Below are 13,482 nucleotides of genomic sequence, written 5' to 3'. Positions count from 1 at the left end.
ATGTTCGTCGCCTTCCTGGCTATATTTCTAATTATATTTTCATCATTCTTCCCTTCTCATTGAGATCCTTACCGCAACACCTAAATACTACTTAAAGCTTAAAAGATTCAAAAACCGATATCATAATCACCGTTAGAAACAAAACACAAACGCATGCATCACAAGATACCAATCAAGCCCAGAAAGATAAAGCATCCATTAAGAACAAAGGAATAGAAACCACATCCACTACACCCATTTCTCTGCTCCCTCAGATCTCTCTAATTTTAAAGTTTTTAAGCATCCAACAACTCTCTCTCTCTCATAACCAAACGGAACGGAAACCTAAACAGACGATAACGACGACATCAAACAAAAAACCATAACATCATAACACTTTCAAACTGATAGATAGGACGAGAGACACCACCGTCTCTTTAAGCCCAGCCCTCTCGGACCGCGCGGCAGGCCGAGAAGCCTTAGTTCCGCCAGTCCCCGTCCCCTGCGCCGTTCCTCGAGAAACGGGACCCGCCGTAACCACGGTCACGGTCACGGCCGTAGCCACCGCCTCCGCGGCTGTACCCGCCGCCACCCTCACGGCGACCTCCTCCGCCGTAACCTCCGCCGCCGTAACCTCCTCCGCCGCTGCGGAAACCGCCGCCACTGCCCCGGGACTGGGCCTCGTTGACGGTGATGTTCCTCCCGTCTAGGGTCTGCCCGTTCATCCCCTCGATGGCGTCCCTCATCGCCTGCTCGCTCCTGAACGTCACGAATCCGAAGCCCCTCGACCTCCCCGTCTCCCGATCGTTGATGATCTGCACCGAAAACCATCAGATCTGACATCAAGAAAAGCAAAAAAAAAAAAAAAAAAAAAAAACGAGAAATAGGTCAGCAAGGCATCCTTGTGGGTTGGATCGAGGGATCCAGACCTTGGATTCGATGATCTCCCCGAATTGGCTGAAAGCCCTCTCGAGGGAGGCGTCATCCGTCGCCCAGGCGAGCCCGCCGACAAAGCAGCGGTATTCAACGTCGATAGCCGCCATCGAAGAAAGAAAGGAACGGAAACCCTAACCCTAAGAAAAGGACGACGAAAGGGGAAAGAGGGGGAGGAAATTCCAACCCACCTCTGAGAGCGCACGAGAAACCCTAGGTCCCCAAACCCCATATTTATAGAGCGGCAGCACAGACGGTAACCTTACCTTAATCAGTAACCCTACAACCTTCCTCTTTTGCTCACGCGCTCTTATCTTTTGGGCTTGGGTAACCGCCGGTACGCGTACCGGATTTCAGGTTAAGCAATATTCGCGGAGTGATTCCGATTTAGACGAGTCGTATCACTTGTGGCTCGACCGGGGATTGAGCAGGGTCACGTTAGCTCGTCCCGAGGTTACTTGTTTTGTGGGCTCCGTAGCACGTGACGAGATTAGTATCTGAGAAAATATCTGGAGAACAAAATGACGGTTTTGTCCTTCATCCGATGGGCTTTTAATGCCTTTCGTGCGCACACGGTGACGTTTTTTGGATGAGGTGACGCCGACGCCGACGAAAAGAGATTTGCTTCATCTTGTGGGCCCACAGCCCACGTGGACCCGGCATGGCCCAGACTCGAATTATGTGCATTTGTATCATAAACTTCTTTAATATTCGTTTTTTTTTTCCTTCAATTTTTTTAAAGAAGAGATAACCCTGTTGAAAATCAAAGTGAGGATGAACAAGTCACTGATAGGAACTCTCAAGACTTCATTAGACGCAGCTGAAATCTCTCCCATTTCAATTTCCTACAAGAAGAAGAAAGAGGGGGAGAAATTGTTAGGACTTGCTAATCTATATATTATAATCTTTTGTGAGTCAAAAGACTTGACTCAGCTAAACGGCATAATTAAATCTTTTATCATAGACACAAAAATTTAAGGTTCAAATAATCATATCTAACTGGGGCACAGATGTCCCCATCATATCATCATGCCTAACTAAGTGCGACTTCATATACATGACTGTTACATTATGGTCCGCAGAATTTGGTTGTGGTCTAATTCTATTAGGGCATATTTGATTAGGAGAAATTAGACTTTGAAGTAGGAATAGAAATGAGTGGCTTCTATTTTAACTATTTGGTTGGAACAATTTCAATTCCATTTTTTTTTCAAGGAAGAATAAAAATGTCCTAATCCTCTGAAACCAAATTTGGACTCTGGTATTCAAATCCTACTCTATTCATGAACTAAATGCATCGGAGAATAAAACCATTGACCCGTCCATTTTGATTCTAATTTCAATTTCGATCACAAACCAAATGCACCCTTACATTTTCTCTCTCTCCTCTGCTGTCAAACTTTCTCTCCAATCTAAAAAAAAAAAAATCCAAATATATTTTAAGAAGCTCTAGATCGATGTTGAATGCAAATCCATAAATGAGGAAGTGTAAATGGTTGTGGTCCTCCACCTAATTAACCCCTCCAAAAAAAATAAATTCCTCCCCCTAGAAAAAAAATTGATAAGCTTACTTTCACTTAATGTACGTCTTTTGTTTCTTTTTAATGAAAAAAAAGGTAATGAAGGATAAGTGGTTGAACATCCAAATTTGGACATCTAGTTAAAATGTGGAATTGACCACATGTTGATGCGAGGCAGAAAGGATTACTGTGATCCAACGACCATTAAATTTATACTAGGTGGTAATAGGACTCCCAAATTTAGTTCCCTTTTCTCCCCTCTTTGAGCGCGAAAGAAAAGATTTTCTCAAAAATTATGAATAAAAAAGGGTTCTCTCTAAAGAGGTATTGTAATAGAACAAGAGAGATTGGGCAACATTGTAACATTGAGTACGCATGAGGAGGCAGGGTCAAGGACTATATTCAGAATACATGGATGATGTGGCTAAAATATGTTAACTAATTAAGAGATGATGCGTGGCATAGGAGGGTTTAGTTTCATTTTAATTTGAATTCAAATTTTTGGGCTATAGTGCAGATAAGGGAAGCGCAGATCTCCTCTAAGTGAATCAAGGGCTCAAGAGCCTGAATCCATTGCAAGAAGAACTCTTCCTCTTTAAAAGAAGGTCCAACGCTGATAGGAGATATCGAACTCTTTTCTCAATTATTTTTCTCTAGCCTTCTTGCTCATCCTCTTGTTGTTCCTCCAAACCCCTCTCCAACTTACGCATTAGAGGATCCAGTCCAAGCCAATCCAGTGGACCTTTTCTTTCTCTGGTATACAGGATAGCAGACGTGCCGCAGACTACCAGAGCATAGCTCAGAATGGATGCCTCTGATCCATTGATCGGGATTTGGACGGCAACAATAGTGTCGCATAATTTTTCTAAGTCGGGATTCTCTATGGTGTGTGTTTTGCATCGTACAGAGCTTTAGAATCCTGAATAGCTACCACGTCATTTATTTTGGAGATATATATAAGACCGTCACTCATCCTTACAAACATAGCGTTTGGCATGCATCTAATGTGGCTCTTTATATCTTTGAGATGGATGATGGGATAACTATCCATGACTGGGCAGCTCATGATTGGGTAGCTCACCAAGCGAAAATACTATCCGAAAAATATTTTAGCACCATAGGAATCATATTGACAATTGAGATAGGTAGAAGGATTTGGTGGACAGTTAAAGATCTCACATGAGAAGTTGAGGTAGTCTAGAGTTATCTCACACAAAAACATAGAGTGAGAGAGGGATAGTGGGGACTGTTTTTTTTTGGGTACAACGGTGCCTTACACATGACAGGTATGGGTGCAGCCAACAAGATTAAAAAAAAGAAGATCGCACGGAGAAAAAGGAGCAGACACGTGGTCCTTCCAGATAAAACCACCGGAATGATAAGCCGTATAGGAGGCAACCCAATCAGCTGCACTATTTGCCTTTCTACAGATATGTATGGCCCGAATGGAGTCACACTTTTCCAAAAGTCTGCATATGTCGTGAAGCAATGGCACCCCGCTGGTAGCGTAGCATCGACCTTGAACCCACTCGATCATTGTAACCGAGTCTCCCTCGAGGAGGATGCGATCTGCACTCAGAACACGCCTCGCATAGGTGGTGCCCTCCCATGCGGCTCTAAGCTCGGCACTGACGGTCGAAGTATCGAAGATCCATCAGCCTCTAGCCGCCACCAGTCTGGCATTGTAGTCTCTGATGACGAATCTTACGACTCCACTACTTCCCTCGCCGACACTATCGTCAATGTTCACCTGAGAAAACCAAGGAATGGGGACTCCTAAGAGACAAATACGATCCTAGTCAATGCAATGGTAGAATGGAGTCCTAGATGTTTCTAGCCGTCCCAAGTGATGACAATACAATAGTGTCAATGACCTTGCCACATGAAGTAAGGCTATGTCTACCACGACCCTCGGATGCACTCTGTTGTCCTCAAAAACCTGAGCAGTCCTATCTTGCCTACAATGGTAGGCCAGATAGGCAGCACTGATCTCCAACTTCTCAATGTTGGACCTCCATAAGGAAGTTTGCAGGAAGCCAAAGAAGTTCTCGATCGACGACCACTCCTGCCGCAGGTCGGGGAGGCCAAAGCGTATCCCCAAATCTGACCAGCCCCTGAACATCCAATGAGGACATAGAAAATGGACTCCTCCACTTTTGGACAGACCACACAAATTGAGGGAGTCCGCACTCTACGTTGAGCCAGCATGCCTCTACTAGGCAGACGCCCCCACGTCACCTTACAGACGAACAGGGCCACTCGGGAGTGGATACGCAACCTCCAGATCCAGCTCCCATCAAACCGTCAAGTCGGAATCCTCCTAACCAACCTGAGTAAGTCCCAGACTTTCACCTTTGACCTTCTAGTCTCCCTCCAGACCCTCCTATCCATAGCCTCCCCCATGGGAATCGGCAGTGACATGACCGCTTGTACAATTGCTCCTCAAATTTTCATTGGACGAGACCTTTATCCATTTTCGCTCTCCTGGTACAAACATATCGCAAATTCTACGCCCCTCCAGCCACCTGGGGTCGATCAAGGTGGGCCATCCACACAGTGATACCTCAGACAATCATCTGTTCTCCAAGACGTTGAACACCCGTCCATCTCCAATCTTCCACCTCATCACCGAAAGGACAGTCGGGGCACAGATATAAATCTCTCTCTAGATAAAGGAACCACTTCGGTTAGCGTGGAAGACTGCTGGTCGGCTGGATCTTCGTACTGGGCTCTTATGAGAGAGCCCTAGAAACTCTCCAGCTCCAGAAGGAACCTGGCCGCCAATCTGGTCGCGAGGGCTTTCCGTCGCTCGATCAGGGAGTGGACCCCCAACCCACCGATACTGGTTGGCTGGCAAATCGTTATTCAAGCCATAGAAGTTTCTCTTAACCAAGCACACTCATCCCTAGGAGATATACCTATTGCTGGCTTGGATTTTGGTTTTTTTGTACCAATTGGGAGTTCATTGATATTTCTAAAAAATGCAATTACAAAAACAATTAGAATAATGGCCAATGCTTTTCGTAGGTTGTAACTTGTCTCTAGAGTGAGATCAGTATAGTGGAAAAACTTTAAGGCATTCGAAAAACCAAAAATGTTAGAATATTGTTGCAGTCTCCTAGAATCTTATCTCTCTTCTAATCTTAATCCAGCAATTGAGTTTGTTCCTATTAAGCATCTTTTTAGCAGATACTCTTCACTTCTATCTGGTCAATCTGGTCTTCCATTATCAGAGTTTGAAGATCTTTTGCAGTCCAAGTAGAATATGATATAAGCTGTATTGGAATGAGAGAAGGTTATTAGGATTTGCTCCATCAGGTCATAAAGATATTATCCAGACGAAAAGGTCACTATGATCCAAAACTAACTGTTTTTTTTCAAAAAATGGCATTACTGATCAAATCCCCATAAATTGGCACAACAATCTCCTATGAAATTTACAACTCGCATACTGTGTTGGCAGGAGAAAGCATGCAATTCAAAGCAGAAAAAAAGGGGGTGTACAGACTGATTACCACTCAGTAAGTGTGATAAAGGAAATGCAGAAAAATGCTAAGATCACAACACAATGAGGTAGAGAGACTCTTCTTCAACACAAATAAAACCAAATGAAACCTCATTCAGAGAGAGTGAGAGTTCACAAGAAGGCTGCAGCTGACACACTTATCAGATTAACAGCATATCACACGGCCAGATGGAGCATTAAAGACAACTACAAGCTCACTGCTGACCTGCATGCATTCATAAGCAGCAAAGGATTTCCAGAGTTAAACTGCTCTGGAGAGTTGAAGCTTTGCCATGCAAATACTTTCTGCCACCAATGGATCTTCTAACAAAAGAGGGTGTCAACAATCATTTTAGAGGTAGGGGAAAAAAAGGAAATCAAGATTCTTTATTAGCAGCTGGAAGTTGATTTAGTTAACAATGTAGTTGTTTTTCATTTAATGAAATTATTATGGTTTTTAGTAACTGATGTGAGCTGATGTGAGCTTAGAGAAATCGCAGTATCCTTCACTTTCTCTGCCCCTTATCCTCATCCAAATAAGCTCGAACGCACTCCATTAGTGCCTTACGTACTTGGATTTCCTCGTCTGCAAATATGTGGCAAGAATTTCTAGTGTATTAGTCTGTTCACTGAAAAATAAGTAATTTCTACGATTTATTAGGAATTCGGCTTTCGAATTGACGATATAATCAGAAGTAGAAGTGTGGCGAAGAAGGAAGTAATTTTCAAGATAAATAAGGTAGCAACCAAAATTCATCTAAAACAACCCAAATAATTCAAAAAAAAAGGAACGAAGAGATTGGTAACGGAATTAAGTTTTCCTTGGCCTTGCGCATGATCTTGAGGCGAAGGTGCTAAGTGGAAAAATAATAAAGAAAAAAAATAAAGGGGACAAAAATAGAAAAGAAAGCCAGAAAGGGAAAGAATAATGGAGGGGAAATAGTCCGAATAGCGGAGCTTGCATGATGGGCTGGACCAACCCGTAGGCCGAAACCTGGTCATTAAGTGGGCTTGGACATAGGTGGTTCCTGTTCATACTGTTAGCTTACTAGCCCAAGTAACAAGTTAATTGTGTTTTACTTCAAATAAACATTCATCAAAGAGAGAACTGCATTACTTCTCCCAACCTTTGAATATTTCTCCATGTGTCCTTCAATCTCTCACCTTTGCATTCTCTTTGGAGTACTCAAGGTATCATCTCTCTTGGATTTTGAGATTGCAATACTTGATGACTCATGCTAATATTGGCACACCAAGGAACGGCAGATGGACGATCATGCACTTGAGTTAGTCCGATGTCTGTTCTTTGAACTCTGAAAAAGAAAGAAAAAAAAAGGGAACCTTTGAAAGAGGTTTAAAAGAAGAGAAAAAAAAAAAGAAATGAAGAATTCTCTATTTCATCTTAAGAAGTAAAATAGTAATTTGGATTGAGTTATTCAAAATATTGAAGTCAGAGCCTATTTATAGACTATGTCCGGTGACCGATACGATGCAGCATTTCCATGCGATGTTTCAGAAATATCGCATCTTTATGAAAATCGGAACCAATTTTCTTCTCAAAAGAGTTAACTCTTTTGAAAGAAGCATATGAAGAAAAAGATAAAAGTTTTAAATTTTTTAAACAACTAAAATTTAGAAGATAAAACTGATATATTTATTTTTTTAAAATTATTATTATTATTTTAAAACTCCAACAAGTGAGGCTTGGGATCCCACATCCAGAGACCACAAGGTTGCCATTTAGAAGCGACCTTATGCTTCATCATCAGGAAACAAATTGCTCGTCTTGAAGGCGTCGGAAATGCCTTCACTCTACAAACAGACTATATATTTAGTGCATGAGATTTTTACATCCATATCTCTGATTTGCAGCTTGACACACAACAACACAGACTAACAAGACTTGAATTATTAAGCTTATATTGATGCTATCGCTCCTCTTTAACAGTCACCAGTATCTATAGATCAATTGTCACACAAGCTGATCCCACAAGCTACTATTGTACCATGATAAAGAACCTAATGCACAATTATTCTTCCTGCGATCATTGTCTCTGACGAAAAAATAAGATAACAACACCACCTTCCCTTCTCTAGGTTCCATGGACTGCAAGGCTGATCCGGTTGGGTTGGTCAATGCCATGGAAGCCAATCATTTTGACTATTGCTTTGCTAATTCCAACTCTAACAAGAAGTTTGAAAATAGATGATATGAATGCCTCATCCATGTGGAGCAGTTGAATCCACATTTGACCTAGCACCATATAGAAGGCTGCAGACTCTTTGAGCAATTAGAGAGCTACACATACTTGAACCTACCAAATTTGAATTGATTTCTCCAATCTCTCCAGCTCAACTAGAACCCAGCCCTCTTAGAATATCATGTTCAGAAAAAAAAACACCTGCATCTGATCATGTCTATTAATTATCTTATCATCACGGGGAAAGAAAGACACCCTAACTTCCACACAATGAAAAAATGATATTATATGTACAATTATGTACCCTGATTGATGATATACCAACGGTCACACATGCACCAACCTTTATTTCATCAGCTAACATAAAATTGATTAAGAGATGTATTAGCTTTTACATACTAATATCGTATTTGATGGGGGGGAAAAGTGGACCACTTTTCAAGAAGAATTAAAGCACTTGAATCCAACGGCAAGCATAATCTCAAGAAGAATGGCCTCGGCAAGCACGGCCTTGACAAGAATGACTTCGACGAGAACGACCTCGGCACGCATGGTCTTGGCTGAGCAATGCCCTATTGACCTCAAGTCGACCTTAACTCCACCAATAGTCAAGCCGGTCCACCTAGGGAAAGGTTTGTCAAATCCTCCATATGCGGGATCAAATCCCGCATTTTTCGCCTCAATGGCTGTCAATATTTGAATTCACGCAATCTCAACCGATCGCCAGCTAGCCCGAAATCTTGGCCCGTTTAAGGTAACTCATTTAAACCAAGATTTGCGCAATCATACCTGATTGCGAGTAACCACTACACTCCCTCCTAGAAAAAGGAGGGGAAGCTCTAGGGGAAGGATCTTCTCCCCTGGCCAGAAAATATCTCTCCATTATCTCCGTTATCTCCAAAGCCCCTCTCTAACTTAAGCATCGGAGGACCTTCACCGGAACCTCCGGTCAAAAGCTTTTTGCAGGTCCGCCGGAGACAACCGTCCGCCACCGCACCGCAGTAGAAGCTCCTCCTCCTCGGCTCATGGTCGCCCTCAGGTCTATTTTTCAGCAACAGTATTCTTTTTATCATTTTGGAGTATCGCAGTGAACTATATAAATATTCTGGTGGTATATTTTTTAAAACTTTTCCTAAGAGATAAAAAGTAGGGGGAATACATCAACATGTTCGAACACATCTTTCAAATAATAAATCATATATATATATGCACAGGGTCCAAAGTTGGTTGGATACTGTCACCTTGTAATCCAGTAAGTGGTAGGCCATGTTTACACCTAATCCACATTGCTGAATGCCATAAAAGGCCATCTGCCGCAGTGTCGGACTCCGCCAGCAGGTTGGAATTAAAGTGGATGAACCAGAAGTTTGAGACAGAGACATACTAGGTTAGTTGGGGCCGGAGACGCACTTCCCTGATGAATCTGGGTTGCTGTCTCCAATTGAATGCTCAACTAAGATCGTGTACAATAATCCTAACCATACAAACTTAGGCTGGGCCTATTCCTACCTCGGGAGGAGGAGCTGTATGAGGCAGAAGCTCTATGTACGGTTTTGAGGCTGTGCCTTTCCAGCAAAGAGGCCTAGGACCAATATGATCTTTTATGTGGCGACCAAGAAATGAAAGAAAAACTAATGCTCGACTTACATCAATATGCTATAGTCCTATCATTATCGGCGAAGGTGATGCATATCCTTCTCTCAGTCACCTATATTGTGCAAGTTCCAGGTCGTATAATGGATCTGAATTAATTGTTATTAAATCATCCCCCTCTCTCTCTCTCTCTCTTTCTCAAGCTGCATTGCTGTTTTTAATAACTCACACATCTATACATATAGAATTGTATATGTAAATGTGTGTGTATATATATATATATATATATATATATATATATATATATATATATATGTATGTATGTATGTAGTAATAAAATGACCTTATGGTAGGTCATAGACAAATGTAGTGGATATCTTCTAGGCAATCTACATGCATTGTCTAAGTTTGTAATTGTTATGGGATGGGTTCCGAACTTTAGTCCCACATCAGCTAATCAGCGGAAAGGTCTGTGCCTTATAATGAGGAGCCCTAAAACCTTTCCTCACGAGGGCCCTTTTGTGGGACAAAACCGTGAGGGGACGCCTAAGCCCCCTGTACGAGCTCCGCGCCTGCAGGTGGGTGCGCACCCCGTGCGAGCTCCGCGGCCGCGGGGCCCATAGCGGATAATACCTCGGGAGGGACGCAGCCGCTTTCCCTGCTCGGCCGGTGTGTGGACTGTTGCCGGGGGGAAAATCCCGCAACAGATGGCGCTAGAAGGAGGGCCCGGGCCACGCACAGACCTTCCTGCTGGAGGGCTGTGTTGTGGGATGGGGTTCCGAACTTTAGTCCCACATCGGCTAATCAGCGGAAAGGTCTGTGCCTTATAATGAGGAGGCCTAAAACCTTTCCTCACGAAGGCCTTTTTGTGGGACAAAATCGTGAGGGATGCCCAAGCCCCCTGTACGAGCTCCGCGCCTGCAGGTGGGTGCGCACTCCGTGCGAGCTCCGCGCCCGCGGGGCCTAGAGCGGACAATACCTCGGAAGGGATGCAGCCGCTTTTCCTGCTCAGCCGGTGTGCGGGCTGTTGCCAGGGTGAAAATCCCGCAACAGTGACCTTATAGATATGATTGAATTAGTTGTTATTAAATCAACTCTTTCCATTTTTCCTTTTCACTATTTTTCTCAAAGTTATCAAGCTGCACTCCCTTTAGTCACCAAAAAGATCAGTATGTGATTTTCTTGAAGGATGAAAGAGAAGTTTAATTTGCACTATTTGCATGTCATGCAGCATCGAGGCATTGGCGTGATAGGTGGGTTATGGGGTTTGTGGTATAAAACGACAATCCCCTCATGACACGCGATGATGGAGCTTTCTTTTGATAGGTGTTTGAGCTGAAGCATATTTCTTTATGATCATCATATGAATATGAATTACTTTGGGTCATGGTGCATGTACTTTAATTTAGTAAATTCATCCATGCTAATTTAAAAGATGGGGACTGCTAAGGAAGTTATAAAGATATGCTTATCATGACATGCTAAACTTGAGCTCGCTCCAATCCGTGCGGTTAAAACTAACCAAACTTTAAAAGGCCTGTCATGTCACGGTTCGGTTTTTAAGGACCATAAGTTCCTTGTACATACATACTTTATATATACACATACATACATATAAATATACATACATACACACACACAAACACATTTTTAGGACATGGTTTGTTCTATGACTTTATTAGCAAGAGAGGGAGAGAGATGCAACATACACCATGTTTTCAAGGAATACAAAAGAAATTGCGGGATCTCTTATGCAAGGTCTAGCAAATTGCAGTAAATATGCATAATTATAGAAATATTCATATTTAGTTTTCGGGCATATAACTTCCCTTCATTTTTTCAAAGAATAAATTAACTATTTACGCACGAACAAGCCTTAGCTTATTTAGCCGGTGCTTTTCTTAAATTAGAAAAAATTTAGGATTTGAACCTTGAAATGATGATACTCCTACTACATTTCTTAGTATGTAAAACATAATTATCCATAAATGTTATCAATGATGACTATGTAATAACAATAGAAAATGAATGTTTTTGGACCAAAAAAAAACTTGGGATCATATCTCAATCAATCTAACCATTTACTCTTGTACTAAAATCTTTATCAACTATTATACATAATAAAAATATTGTAAGAAAAAAAAGTGAATATGAAGAAATAGATTTCTCACATACAATGTTATGCCAAAATTATAATACCATGACTTTCAAATAGTTATAAATTCAATTAAGATCTTTTGGTAGATAAATTATTATGAGTTTGAGTCGACAATCTAGATCGGCCTTCGTATATTGTGGGATTGTGGGATGACTGTAATATACGGAGCTTGATGTATCGTAGAGGGTGCAATACAATTTTGTTTGCATCATGATCATTTTATGATATAAGAATGGTCATGATTGTTATTAGTTACGTATACAATGCAACACATTATTATTATATAAAGGTTGATATAAATGCTTATGAGAACATGAAGCTGTCCAAAAATAATTATACTATTAGTTTTCTCTTTCTTTCTCAATAAAATAAAAAATTCATTATATCAAGGTATAAAGCAATCTCCGTGACAAAGGACAGAGATGTCATGGATTAGAGAAAGGTTGTGTACTCTGATAATTGTCTAATGATTCACGATCTTGGACTCTGACCATGTACAATATTAGATAAAAACGATTCAACTAAAACCGCAACAATCCAAGACCACTTCACGAATTTTTGAACACCGAAGCCACGTTTTAACTGCCATGTGGGGTCACTTGGTGGGGCCTGTGTCTACGTTGCAATCTCTTATTGGAGGAAATGAATGACGTGGATTGAGGCGCCAACGCCACGACCGGCCACTCACAGGGGCAGGGTCTCCGAGCCATCTAATTATTAGATGGTCCAGGTTCAGCGGACCGGTCACTCTCGCTACATTATCTTTGCTCTCAGTATTTAAACCATTTAAGGATGAAGGACGTGGTATGTGATAGGAGGAGAGGGGGAGAGGTAGAACCCCATCCACATAGCAGTCCTCATTGAGCTTCTTTTCCACCAGAGAATGTTCGATGCAGATCGTAAGTTTCTGCGTGCTCTTCCGAACCTCTAAAAAATTTCACTAGCCATCCACATATAAGTACGTCATCCCAGCGTCATCTCAGTACGGATGAAAGAAAAGCATATTCATACAGAGCTATCCGGACGTGGGGCATACGGTCCTTTGATTTAATCGACGTTCATGTATTTCGAATTTGGACAATTTGAATGGTGTTCAAGTTCCCCCGGGCCACCACCTTGGTGGCCGGACGAAGGACACCTGTTATCCACCGTACAAATGCTTCAGGATTTGAAATGGTCTGTTTCGATCAGTTCAAGTATGAAATCATATGTAGTACCGTTGCAGATCTACCGAGAGGGCCATGGGACTGGTCCACTGGACCTGGTCCATGTAATAATTTCTCCGGCACCAGTCTCGGCACGTCATCCCATCTCCCTTACCTCCTCTTTCTCTCTCCCTCTCCTCTTTCTTTCTCTGTACGGCGCTGCCAAGGGCCTTTGGACGACTACAGAGCCGTTGACCCAGGATCAGAATAGATTACCCCATCTTTCTCCTAAAACCTCCCAAAAGTGCCATCCTCTTCTCGAGTCCTCAATAACCACTTCAAGTGGCATTTGCAGTAATTCCACGATTAAGGTAGGGTTATTTTCATCAAGAACCAAAAAGGGTAGCCAAACGATTTAAAAGCCTCTGGCCCTCCCTCTCATCCTTCC

General features: G+C 42.2%; 1 protein-coding gene across 1 annotated transcript; it reads right to left on the bottom strand.

Annotated features, from left to right (window-relative positions):
• Nucleotides 1–175: 175 nt before the first annotated feature.
• On the bottom strand, nucleotides 176–1,133 carry LOC103704248 (glycine-rich RNA-binding protein GRP1A). Its single transcript, XM_008787465.6, has 2 exons — nucleotides 909–1,133; nucleotides 176–794 (listed from the first exon to the last, which is right to left on the bottom strand). The coding sequence occupies exons 1-2, from the start codon at nucleotides 1,020–1,022 to the stop codon at nucleotides 459–461; spliced, it is 450 nt and encodes a 149-aa protein (XP_008785687.1). The 5' UTR covers nucleotides 1,023–1,133; the 3' UTR covers nucleotides 176–458.
• Between the last annotated feature and the right edge of the window lie 12,349 nt (nucleotides 1,134–13,482).

Source organism: Phoenix dactylifera, chromosome 15, assembly GCF_051530095.1.
Source record: "Phoenix dactylifera cultivar Ajwa chromosome 15, Ajwa_hap1_PhDact_Kaust_v1.1, whole genome shotgun sequence".
Classification (NCBI taxonomy): Eukaryota; Viridiplantae; Streptophyta; class Magnoliopsida; order Arecales; family Arecaceae; genus Phoenix; species Phoenix dactylifera.
This window is presented reverse-complemented; position numbering and strand designations above follow the sequence as displayed.